Source organism: Talaromyces atroroseus, assembly GCF_001907595.1.
Source record: "Talaromyces atroroseus strain IBT 11181 chromosome Unknown scaffold_5, whole genome shotgun sequence".
Taxonomy (NCBI): domain Eukaryota; kingdom Fungi; phylum Ascomycota; class Eurotiomycetes; order Eurotiales; family Trichocomaceae; genus Talaromyces; species Talaromyces atroroseus.
Genome location: NW_017971437.1, coordinates 1,639,760 through 1,652,223, shown reverse-complemented (window position 1 = coordinate 1,652,223; position 12,464 = coordinate 1,639,760). Strand labels below are relative to the sequence as shown.

General features: G+C 38.4%; 2 protein-coding genes across 2 annotated transcripts, besides 2 other annotated features; both read right to left on the bottom strand.

The window, feature by feature from the left end:
• Positions 1 to 77: 77 nt before the first annotated feature.
• UA08_04984 (hypothetical protein) lies at positions 78 to 2,714 on the bottom strand (the record flags this gene model as incomplete). Its single annotated transcript, XM_020267314.1, has 1 exon — positions 78 to 2,714. One exon carries the CDS (start codon positions 2,712 to 2,714, stop codon positions 78 to 80), a length of 2,637 nt encoding a protein of 878 aa, XP_020119936.1.
• Positions 2,715 to 8,769: 6,055 nt separating this feature from the next.
• UA08_04983 (hypothetical protein) lies at positions 8,770 to 9,044 on the bottom strand (the record flags this gene model as incomplete). The annotated part of the gene is made up of 2 exons (XM_020267313.1): positions 8,770 to 8,844; positions 8,927 to 9,044. Coding segments are annotated over 2 exons (193 nt in total), but the record flags the coding sequence as incomplete, so codon positions are not given.
• Positions 9,045 to 10,358: 1,314 nt separating this feature from the next.
• Positions 10,359 to 11,097: a repeat region (Identified by RepeatMasker using a combination of RepBase library and repeat library created with RepeatScout).
• Positions 11,097 to 12,464: part of a repeat region (Identified by RepeatMasker using a combination of RepBase library and repeat library created with RepeatScout) that runs on past the window's edge.

The window sequence follows — 12,464 nt, the reverse complement described above, 5'->3', positions numbered from 1 at the left end:
ACCAAGCTAAGAAATGTAAATAGCTCGTACAGGGCGACGCGCACCGCCTTATTCGTGTCGTTCATATATCCAGCCCATTAGGTCTCATTAAAGACCAGGATGTTGCTGTACGAGTCGTCGTCCCAATAAAGCTCCGCGGTAGGGTTCTCCGACATCACCAGCTCCAGCTCGTAGTTCGCAATATACCCGGCAGTATCTGTGCAAGGGCCTGGCCACGCCCCAGAGGAAGGACCGGTATAAGTGCACATGTCAGTCCAGCAACCTGCCTCGGTCATCTCGAAGGATCGGGCGTAACTGGCCACTCCAACAGCCACCTTGTTCGACGAGACACCGGCCTTGGTGATCATGGAGAGGGAGCTGAGGGTTTCAGTGAGATTAACGTGTGAACGCAGGCAGTTGCCAGTATCGCATCCGCTGTCCGCGAAAGCACTGCCGTAGTCCCATTGCCCATGTAGGTCATAGGTCATGTAAACAATGTAATCCACAACAGAGGCTATCGCCTCAATAGGGAACCGTTCCAGGTACCAGAAAGACGCAGGGGCGGTGATAGACAATGTCTTATCTGATGGCAAGGCGTCTTTGAGGACGAGCAGGGTAATGTAATAGTTGGTGGCGTCTGCAGTGGTACCTGCGGGAATGCCGGGGATATCAGGCTCATCAGGGTACTCCCAGTCGAAGTCCACACCGTCCAGGTCATATTCGTCTAGGAAGCTGACCACGTTGCTGACCAGTGTGTCCCGATTTGCCGAGGTGACAGCATCGCGGAAGATCATGTAGGTGTCAGCACCTGTAGAGAAGTCCCATCCACCAATCGACAGGATGCGCTTGACTCCTGTCATGTTGGATAGCAGAGAAAGCTGATCTTCCATGCCGTCTACGCTCAGGGTCATGTCACTGTTGATTGTGGCAAAGGCAAAGTGGATGTGCGTGTAGAAGGTGGTGTTGATCTGATCCACCGACATAGCCAAACAGGATCGGGTTTGGTCACTTCCTTCGAAGTAGGCAATCGAGTACGTTTCAGCCGGGGCATCACTAACGATGATATCTGTGCCACAGTTGGAGATGCAGCCATTCTCGCCGCTGGCTGCTGTCCCAGGGTTTCCAGTTGTCGAGTTCGATGGCGTGCAAAAGTCCGCGGTAATACCACATTGACCCCAGATATCACAGCAGGCGTTAAGAGGGCATTCGTTCAAGGTGCTGAGATCGGTTCCATGGGGTGCAGTACTGGTATTATTGACCTGAGGGCCACATACCGCGTTAGGAATATTGGCCGGCATCGGCGGCCATCCGTTACTAAGACAGATATAGCTGCCTACCAGCAGGTCACTGCAGCCCATCCAACCCCAAGTGCCATTACTACCGGTGTTCCAGGCCTCGATTTCATCAACGGTAATATCATACGCCGCGGCCAAGGCCGAGCAGGTATCCCCAGTCTGCACGGTATACGAATAGCAGTTATCATCAGTGTCAGGCTGGGGAGCATAGTTCGGCAGATCTCCGGCGGTGCAGCAAACATGTTGACCAGCGACCAGGGTTGAACAGAGATCGGACGAGGGATTGTATTTAGTGAACTCAGCAGCCGTGATACCACACTCGGTGGCTAGGGTGCTACAAGAATCGCCCGAGACAACTTGAATAGTGGTGCACTCGTTACTGTCGTCACGAGACTGCAGTTTCTTGGCTTCTTGGGCATGGCGCAGCTCCTTGTCGGAGTGTGTGCGGCGGTGCAATAGTTCTCGTGTAGCCAGACGAGTAGAGTTGGTGGCCAGCGAGGAGTTCAAGCGCGAGGACGGCGCCAGAAATGAGAGGGTATCCCAGTCTGGAGTCCACTCCTCCATGGTGGTCAAACAGCCGCTGTTACGCCAGGACTGAATGGCTTGTTGTGTAGAGGAGAGGTCAGCATTGGTGCTAACAAAGACACCCAGCGAGTACCTGGCCGTCGAATTATTGCATAACTGGACAATAGTCTCCTGAGCAATGCTGTTATCCGTCTGAACTTGAGTGATTAGCTTATCTAACACAGGCAAGATGACCCCCTGGCTGCTCAGTGCAGAGCCAAGATAGACGCCCACAGCCGCCTTGTCGGTGTAAGCAACTTGGATCCTCTCTTTGCAGTCGGATTGAGAGACGGCGAAGGCAGCTTGAAGCTGCTCTAGCAGATTGACCACGTCTGCGGTGGCAATGGAAGAGGTAGAACCAGACGAGGCCATCTGGATGGAGGAGGTGACAGTGGACGGGCTAACAGAGTTCGACAAACAGCTGGTATTATTAGTCGTCTCTCGATTCGCCAAAGAAGATAATTCAAAATCTGCAGAGCAAGCTGCAAGACTGAGATGTGTTCTTGGATTGTCCAGCTCATTGAACAGGTTGAAGTCTAACAGCATAGGGCTGTCACACAGATCCAGCCGTTCCAAGCGATGATAAACAGACCAAGCAGTGGAGTCCAGACCACTTTCACTGCAGCTTACAGGACACCGGCTTCTCGCTGCGTGTGATATGGGCGAGGTGGCGTTTGCCAAAACAGCTGCCTTCAAACTGGCTGTATCCGGAGTTTGAGAGGCCTTGCGTGTAGAGATAGGATGTGCTGCCAGGTAGGCACTGACAGACGAGGAGACTTCAGCTGGGTCCACGTCCGCCATGTTTGCCTGGCCTGGCATCGCCTGGTAGACAAGTGACCCGGCAAGGGCACCTGCCAGACCACCAGTCCATCGCATGACAGGTGGCAAGAACAAAGACAGGTAGGATATGAAAAAATGATTGGAACACAAAGAAATGAAGCCAAGAGAACAAAGGAAAAAAGGGACGGCTTAAAGTCAGGAAAGAGCGACTGTACTCTGCGCACGGAGGATGGGTTGAGTCCTTCAGAAAGACGGAACGATGGAGACCAGGCATGTCTCTTATGCTAAACTTCGGGTCGAGGAAGCCTCGCGATCACATAATAATTTCCGAGGCATCTCTCCATGATTCGATAGTGCTCTGCCATGAGGTAGAGTCAACAACTAGACTAGCTAGTGCGTGGCATATGTACCTAGCCGAAAGGAGACAAGGTACTAGTAGTTAGGGTTACATAGTAATGGGCAGTCCTAGGTACAGCCCGATGTTTTCTAATGTGACGTTGATCTAGGTACTCATCATAGCCTTAGGGTACTTGTATTGGAGTACATTAGATTTGTTTGGAAGCGTTTTTGTTTTGGGACTACCTACTGCCAGCATTATCGTCGAATCATAACAAATCAAATGACCAGATACTAGTTTAGCAAAATCAATTGGTTGCATAGTATCCTTGTCTTCACCTTGATTGCAAGCTCCACATGAGAATACCTAGAGCCCTATCGCGGCGTTTGAAAAATTGAAAAATGGGTGATACCTTGGTCACTATAAAGCTGTACTATTTCCGCAGTACTAGCTACATAGTTTATCATAGGCTCAGATACAGGGTCGGGGGAGTCACTGACACCTGCTGACGTGACTCTTTGTCTAGTCAAGTCTTGCATTCAACTACTCCGGTTGACCCTGGTGATCTCCCTAGTACAAGGTACAGGGAACTAGCAAGGATTGCGTTCCTTCGGAAGGTTAGGCCCACCTGGCTATGCGTACATCAGGTTAAATTGCCCGGTGGTAGATAGAAATAACCACTTGCTTGTTAGTACGCCGGGCTTGCCATATAATTATATTGACCACCAGAAATCGTCTTCTTTCTTAGGTAGTGGCACTTCTAGTAATACTCAATTTTATGCCGCGTATTCCGCTGTCACATAACTATGGTAACAATGTTATATATCAAAGGAAAATTATAATCTCCATACTACAAATAAACAGAGAAGCCAAGAAAGATTCAATCTAAACACTACATAACTCCTTAATATAGGCACTTCTATACAGAAAGCTAGAGATCGTATCGGGTGGAAAATTGAGCATTCTAGTCAAGATGTTGGTTCTGCATCATTACCTTTAACCACGCCAAGATGAGCACCTACGACCTATAGGATTCAAGGCCACACTAGAGCTAGATATTCTAATCAATATTTACATCTTAATGAAATACGTGTATTTAGGTTGCTGGGAATAGCTCCAAATATTCAAGACGCGGTGAACGTTATCTAGCTTGACGTGCCCACTAAAGCATAACGAAGTTGGACATGTCGCTTTCTCAGATACATATATGCCACAGCTTATTTTCTCGCTACTTTCTAGAAATTGTAGCTTCTGCACGCAGGGAGAATCCAGGAAGGGTCCATACATGTTCAAGTCGCAGTGTAGGTAGTAATGAAGAAAAGCATGTGGAGGCATAGTCCATACTCCTCAGTTATCAGAATGTAGCATTTCTCTTCTTTCTTGGTTCCAGCGTTCTTCCAGACCCAAACCTTAGAGATTGTCTTCAGGCCAGTAATGTTATCTTCATCAATCTGGTCAGCACCCAGTGCGCCTTTGTGATTGATCAGAAACCATGCCTAGGCATTCCCATTAGGAGTCCCAAGCAGAGCCTAAGCAGCCTCGTTACTCGCATCGAAATCCCAGTATCCCCCAACAGAGTCGGGTGTGGAGGGGATAACCATTAGTATAACGTTTCTGATATCAACATTGACAACATTCATACAAAAGATATATTGGATGTTGCTCGGTTCCACACCATTCACACTCGCCTAGTTGGCCCATTCAATCCACATCACGTCCAATAACTGTTGGATTTCGGGGAGCACTCCATCCGAGGGCCATGAGCCATCAGATAACAGTTCCTGCTTGATATAAGCTAGCCTATAAGTTGAATCCACAATAATAGCACCTGCCTGAGCGTTGTACCAGCATTGATAGAAGGCTTCGTCAGACTATTATTAGAAAATATTTGTCGTTAGCCTTCAGATTCTGTTGTCACCTCGAGCGGTGTCTAGGGCAGATATCTCAGGAGAACGAGATAAAAACAAGGGAAGAAAAGAGAAAGAAATGTACATACCTCTATCTGGTGCATCTAATTCACAACTTCAGACTTGTCCAGAGAAATTCTGAGACTCGACAGCGTTAACAGGCCCAGGTATTTATCAATAAATCCCACTAAACTATCATAACCAGGTTCTCTTTGCCAGCCATCGGCGATTAGTTAGTTTGTGATAATATATTATGCTACAACACTGCCATGTCCCAGGAAGGTTGTTGCCTCTATATCTGACATCTGGATCGCACATAGCAATCTGTTGCCTGCTGCCATGCAATAGCCATAAATATATTTCAAAGCCCTCTTGGCCAAGATATGGCCCTGTGAAACGCCATGCAAGAAGACTTTAGAGGGAGATGTTGGAACCCATGCCCATGCATTATTTGCAAAGAGTATGTTATGAAAGAGAAAAAGAATGGCTAGAGCGAAGCTGAAATTAAGGACAGCTATAGTGGAGCGAGATAAAAGACTAACAGTTAAAGAGTGTGTATGAGGTTAAGAAATAGGAGGAAAGTTAACAGATGAAGGGCGGTCCTGGTTGATTATGGAAAGGGTGATCCAGATTGAATGCAGATGGTATAAGATAATAATAAGTAGCTTGGTTAAGTCTATCTCTATACCATTACTACAAATTCGCCCGTGTCAGCCTCCAATGCTGTCAGTTGACATGCTTAGGGCTAAGTACCCATTGTTTCCTCCAGTCCTAGCTCTCCTGGCTAGCAGCAACTAAATCGTCTGATTTCCGAGTCAAGTCTATGCACTAGCTAGTAGCTACAGGGTCTAGGAATTAGAGCCAATTCAGGAAGTTCAGAGCGCAGATGATAAGCCCTAATGCAGGTATTGTATGCAGCCACCTAAATACGACACGGATAGATGAAATACGCCACAAAATTATACTGCATTAGCAACCTTGGAGGCTGCGACCACAATTATATTGTCTTTTTTTTTTTTAAAAAAAAAGACAATATAATTGTGGTTGCAGGATAATATATAATTTGCCTTAGCCTGGTTGTCTGATAAGTTTTTAGCTATAGGGCACTGTACTCTATATACTAAAATAATATCCCTCTCTGTTAATAGAGAAATAATGCTCATATTCATACATTTGGTCCTTTTGGTAGCTTGTGTGATCTTCTTTAACAATATATATTTGTCTTATCTGTTAGTTTCTAGTTTTGTTACTCGTCTTGTGGGAGCATATCTGATATTGCTTTCTGGGACTGCTGCCCCCAGAGCAACTGCTGATTGCAGCGAATGGGTTTAACAGTCCTATGGCCTAACATGTGCCATCATTGAGGAGTTTTATGGGATGACCGAGGCTCAGTTTGAAGCATGGGTAAGTAAGGTTCATTTCTAAATACTAAATCTATTATGACTAACATTGATAGAATCTAAGCACCACTGAACTGGGTCCCGGTTGTACCCTAATCTTGGGACTCTATTACTGTGTGCAAATTAATTTCTTTATAATAACTATGTTGTCGATAGGCCTGTTAATAGCTAGTGTTATAACCTCCATGACTACAATCTCTATGATTATTGTTGCAACCATAACTTTCATGGGCGATAGAATATTAACTCCCACGCTATATTAAACAGGCATGGCATCTAACTGTAATAGTTTCTATCTAGTAGTTAGTGGAGATACTTGTGATATGATTACTGCAGAATATAGAATATCCCTTACCCTATTCTACACCTGGAATCCTGCAGTTGGATTAGATTGTCAGTTTCTAGATTTGGGTGACTATGTCTGTGTTGATGTTATTGGAGTAATACCAATGGCAATTGTTATATCAACAATAAGCCAATCTAATGGTATTACGATTCCTACACCATATTAAGCAGGGATGGTAACCAATTGTGATAGATTCTATTTGGTGGCTAGTGGAGATCAATGTGGTGATATTGCTATAAAATATGATATATCTCTTGCCTAGTTCTATAGCTGGAATCCAGCTGTTGGCTTAAGCTGCTAGTATTTAGATCTTGGTGATTATGTCTGTATTGGTGTTGAAATGTGTACATCAGCTTCAGTTCTAGCCGGTGTACCTTAAGGTGGAGTAATCTGTGGTGCTCCTGGAGCTTCACATGATAATTCTGGCTCATTTCTAATTATTTCATATACTTCTGGTTTCTATGTGCAGAGTGCAGCTGCTTGCGGAGCATAATGTATAGCCATATCTGGCTGTACAAATCTCTATTTTATCCAAGGAAGCTATTGCAACTTGTATGAAGGAGCAAGCACTTTTGTAGAAAGTACTGTATCCCCATATTATATATGGTATGATGCAGCATGCTTTGCTGGGAATAACACTTGTGGTATTCCTGGAGCTTTACATGATAATTCTGGCTCACTTCTAATTACTTCATATACAGCTGGAAGTCTATATGTTGAGAGTGCAGCTGCTTGTGGAGCACAATGTCTAATTACACCTTCCTGTATTAATCTTTATTTTATTGAAGGAAGCTATTGTAACTTGCATAAAAGGATAAGCACCTTTGTAGAAAGTATCTCTGTGTCTCTAGTCTACTATTGGTATAGTGCGTCTTGTTTCTCTTCTGGGGATGCATGCGGTTCATATGGTTTCTCGGATGATAATCCTACCACCTTGATTATCTTATATACTTCTGGTTCCTATGTACAGAGTGCTGCTGCCTGTGGAGCGCAATGTCTCTCTACATCTGGCTGTACAGATCTCTATTTCATCCAGGGAAGCTACTGCAATCTGCACTCACCAAGTTCATTCTACGCCTCGACTGCATCTGGTTACTACTCTTGGTACCAATCGGACTGCTTTGCATGTAACGCATTAAGCGTATGAATAAACTGGAGAATAATCAACTAACAATGAATACGATCTGTTGTCTTTTTCTTTTCTATCTTTTTTTGGTATAAATTATATTGGTGACGTCCTCGCTGATAACTTCCTGCTCTTAGTGCAAGGGAATTATGAAGGAGCCCATACACAATAGTCATAGTACAGCTTACTTGGTGGGATTGCAACAGAGCAGGTATATATCCTGACTGATTTCTACAGCTGGAAGTCAGCAGCTGGCCCAAACTGACGGTATTTGGACATGGGAGACAGCGTGTGTATTGATATTTGGAGTGACACCAAGTGCTATTATTACTATTATTGGGGATAGTATCAAACGCTCTACCTTCTACCAAACAGGCATGGCAACAAACTGGGTTGACTTTTTTACGTTATGTGTTAGTGGCGATCAATGTTGTAATTGGAGCCAACGGTCCGGTGGCCCAAGCTTGTTGGCTATGTTCTATGAAGCCTACTAGCCTATGGGCCAATACTAGAGGGAGTGAATTTCGGTGGTTCTCTAATAATATTACTACTAAATGGAAAAGCTGCCTTTGTAAAAGCGCCAACTAATTGGCAGGGCTTAGTAGGCTAGTCCTAATTTATTGGCTACTGATGTACCACAAACCCCCATAGGCCTAATAAACAACGAATTAGAGAGAGTTAAACGCCGTCTCAGCGACTATCTAATTATAGTACATCAAAAAGCTACTTTTCACTTTAGTGGGCCTAAGTTATTTTTTAAAAAAGCGCCAAGCCGCTGCTCCACAGCCCCATGCGATGCCCGGCGCCAAGGGCTCCAGTATGATGTTGTAGTTATCCAATATAGGCGCACGGCCTATGGAGGACCCAGCTTAATGCTGCTTTCCTATCACAGAACCACGCGACATATCATGATACGTCAAGGGATAGCTGGGATATGTTTTGTTTTCTTCTCTTTGTATTACGTCTTGTCTCTTACTGTTCTTACTGTTCTTACTGTAATCCTTAGATTCGCTAGTTCTATGTACAAATCCTTACAAGCCAGCATGTTATCTAGTGGCATAGCCAGGGCTGGCTCATATATGCTGCCAATGAAGATAAAACTAGCCATTTCTGGAACATCGTAGTACAGATCTCATATATGATGATTCATGCTCGAAAATAGAACGCTTGTTTAGGCTCTTACCCTAAGTACTAGACTCTTGCTTCCATTTCTGATTAGGAGAGAAAAGGCCCAGCGGCGCCCGCACATTCTGATACTGGGCTCGCTCAAAGTCAATAAATATAACCTCTTGAGTCTCTTCATTCCACATCATGTTCCCTAGGGTGGGGTCGCTGTGAAGGATGCATGGCTGTGAATAGCATATAGTGCTATCTGGGCTTGTTCAATAAGCTGAGTCTGATTAAGATTGTATTGTCCAGCTAGTGTTCTTCTAGTGTAGTTTATCAAAGTTAAATGAACCATCATGGTGATTCTATTATAAGAGAATGGTCGATAAATGTTTAGATTATTAAGTACCACTAACACATATTTTCTCTAAATAGTAGTAAGATGAGAGTATATTATCTCTTCTTATTTAGTATACTTAATAAATTTAATTAATATATCCTTTCTAATAAATATATAACTATATGATTAGAGAGTAATCTTAAAAAGAGCCCTATATATGCTATGAATATGAAGTGATTTGTATTTAAGCTCTGTATTTAGATCTAAGTTCTTTAAAAGCTGTTGATCTAATAATTTTATTAGTATTTAAGTATTTAGTTAATGATAATTAATTTTATATTTAGTTACATTTGGATATTTATGATTTAGCAGTCTTTCTTGGTGTAAGCCGCAAAGACATTGTTGAGAATAGTATTTTTAAGTCTTGCTTTTTAAAGTTGAATGTTATGATCTTGTAGATATTTGGGATACTATAATAGTGATTTGAGGTGGAGAAAACTAAGAGTTATGTGGTCTCTGACTGGGAGTTTGGTCTTAGTGATTATTAGTATCTTTATTATGGTCTAATATAGATGATCTTAGTAATGGCTAGTAGGATAGAGCTATTGTTGACTTTGATCTGGTCTTGATGAGAGATATATAATAATATTTAGTTTGGCTTGATGGTAGTTTATAGGTAGAAATAGGAATATTTTTCTTTTTAATTTCCTTTAGAAGATTATTATATACTATTTCTTATATTTATAGTTGATCTATTATTTAGTTTCTCTAATTTATATCTTATAAAGAAGTTTGTAAAGCTTATAAGATAAAGATTAAAAGCTGGCTGATAGTAATTAGATATAACTAATTATTATTGTTTTTATCTTTATTTTAACTAATAGTATTACCTATATCTTTTTTTAGCATTGATAGAAAATATTGGATAGTAGAAGAGTTATGATAGAGTACTTGAAAAAATATAAATACTTTCCTGATGTAGATATAGCTATATTTATATCTATTTTTATATATATAATATGTAGCTTGTATAATTACTGCAGCAATTATATAGTGGTAGATATTTTCTAGTGATTTATCTTTCTAGTATTGTAGAATATTGTCAAGAACTATGTTCTATAATCTGGTTTAGATATGGGCAAGAGAAAACTTATGCGGGGTCTTGTTTTTAAATATTTGTCGGAAACTTTGGTTGGATTACCGTCAAGTATAGCTAGGATAGCTATTAACAGGCAAAGTTAATAGGCTTCTAAGATCAAAAGATCTAATGAGATAAAATAAATAAGAATAAGGCTTTTAAATATTTTAATTAATAAAAGATTATATACTTAAATTATTATAATTAATTCAAAATAATAAAAAAAAACTAAATATAAAGTAAATAAATATTCTTATATAACTTTTCTTCATTATAATTAATATAACCTTTACTCTATTCACTTTATTTCTATAGATATAATTAATATAACTATAGCTCTATTAACTTTATTATTTTAACCTTAATAATTATAAATAATCTTTTATTTTATTATATATTAGTTTCTCTTATCTATTAGTTATAATATTCTAATTCTCTGATAATCCTCTCCTCTAAAGGCTAGTATCTTAATAGCTTAATAAATAGCTTATATCCCTTAGATATGTAAGAAGTTAATTCTATCTCCTAATTTTTTTTTTATATAATTCTATAATTTTATATTAATTATATCTTTAAAATAAAACATTAATAAGAATAACCTTGTATTATATATTAAGTAATTTAATATAAAATTATTCTTATTTTATCTTTATTACTCTTCTTTAAATAAAATTTATATAAAATTAGAAATATTATTATGTTATAGCAAATACATAAAAAATAGTTATTATAAGTATATTTTAATAGCTTTTTCTAATCTTACATAGAAGAAACTTCTGTGACGATGCAATGCCAAATCTATTTGGTCGCTAAACACGAAGAGACTAAACTGGAGAGAAGAAGAGGAAAGAATAACTACCGGCCCCTTTTCTTCTACTTATACTTTCTTCTATTCTAGATACCTATAAGCTATCTCTATTATGTGCTGATGCCTAGTAATCTAGATTTCTAGAAGATTCTAATAATATAGAATACTAGCTGGCAAAGGCTATTTATCTTTTTTAATATTATATAGATCTTCTAGTAATCTACAGTGTAAATTAAAATATAAAATAATCTTTATAAGGTATATCTAGTCTTATATCTTCCTTATATGTAATTTATCTATAGAAAATAGCCTATAGGTACTTTTATAATAATTATATACTACTAAACTAAATTATATTAAATTATTATATTATCTTCTATTCTAAGCAATATTTATTCTAAATATTAAGTTAATAATAATATATTATTTTTATTATAATTAAATAAGAATTTATTCTTCTTAGTTATATATAGCTAATTCTTTAAATATAATAATAATCTAAGTTTTTTTAGATAAAAATTATAGAATATCTTTATAATATTTAGTATATTCTTAAAATTTCTTATTAGATATTATATTATATTATTATTATAATTTTATTATTAAATATAATACTGTAATTTCTAATAATATATCTATATATTAAGAATCTATTTAATTTTCTATTTATTATAATTATTGATTTTAACTAGTAATAAAGGGTTCTTAATTTATCTTAATAGTAGTTCTATTAAGTATATCTTTTAAAGTTTATCTAATAAGAAAACTAGATATATTTAAAAATATTTAGAAAGCTTTAATTTAAATATATTTCCTTTCTTTATAATAATCTTAAATAGATCTAAATTCTAATAAGAAAGCTTCTAGCTAGATTATCTATTATCAAGATACTTAATTATTAATATAATCTTATTCTTAATATCAAAATTTATCTTTTATTAATATTTATTTGCCTATATTTTCTATTATTTCTATATTTGTATTATATTTTATCTTATATAATCCTATATCTATTATAAGTATTTTATCTAGATTTAGACTTGCTTCTAATTCCATATAGAATTCTTATCATTTAATAATAATTAATTAAATAATATTCTTAATATAAAACCTTTTTTAATCTTAAATAGCAATAGTCTAATTAATTTTTAAGATAAAAATACTATAGCAAAGTCTATTATTAATAATTATTTAGATCAATTATCTTAATAAAAGCTAATATAAGATTATAAATAAATTAAAAAATATTAATTTATAATTTTAATTTACCTATCTATAGATATATAATATACTATTAATAGCTTCAGCTTAATCTTTAAAATATAATATATCTCTAT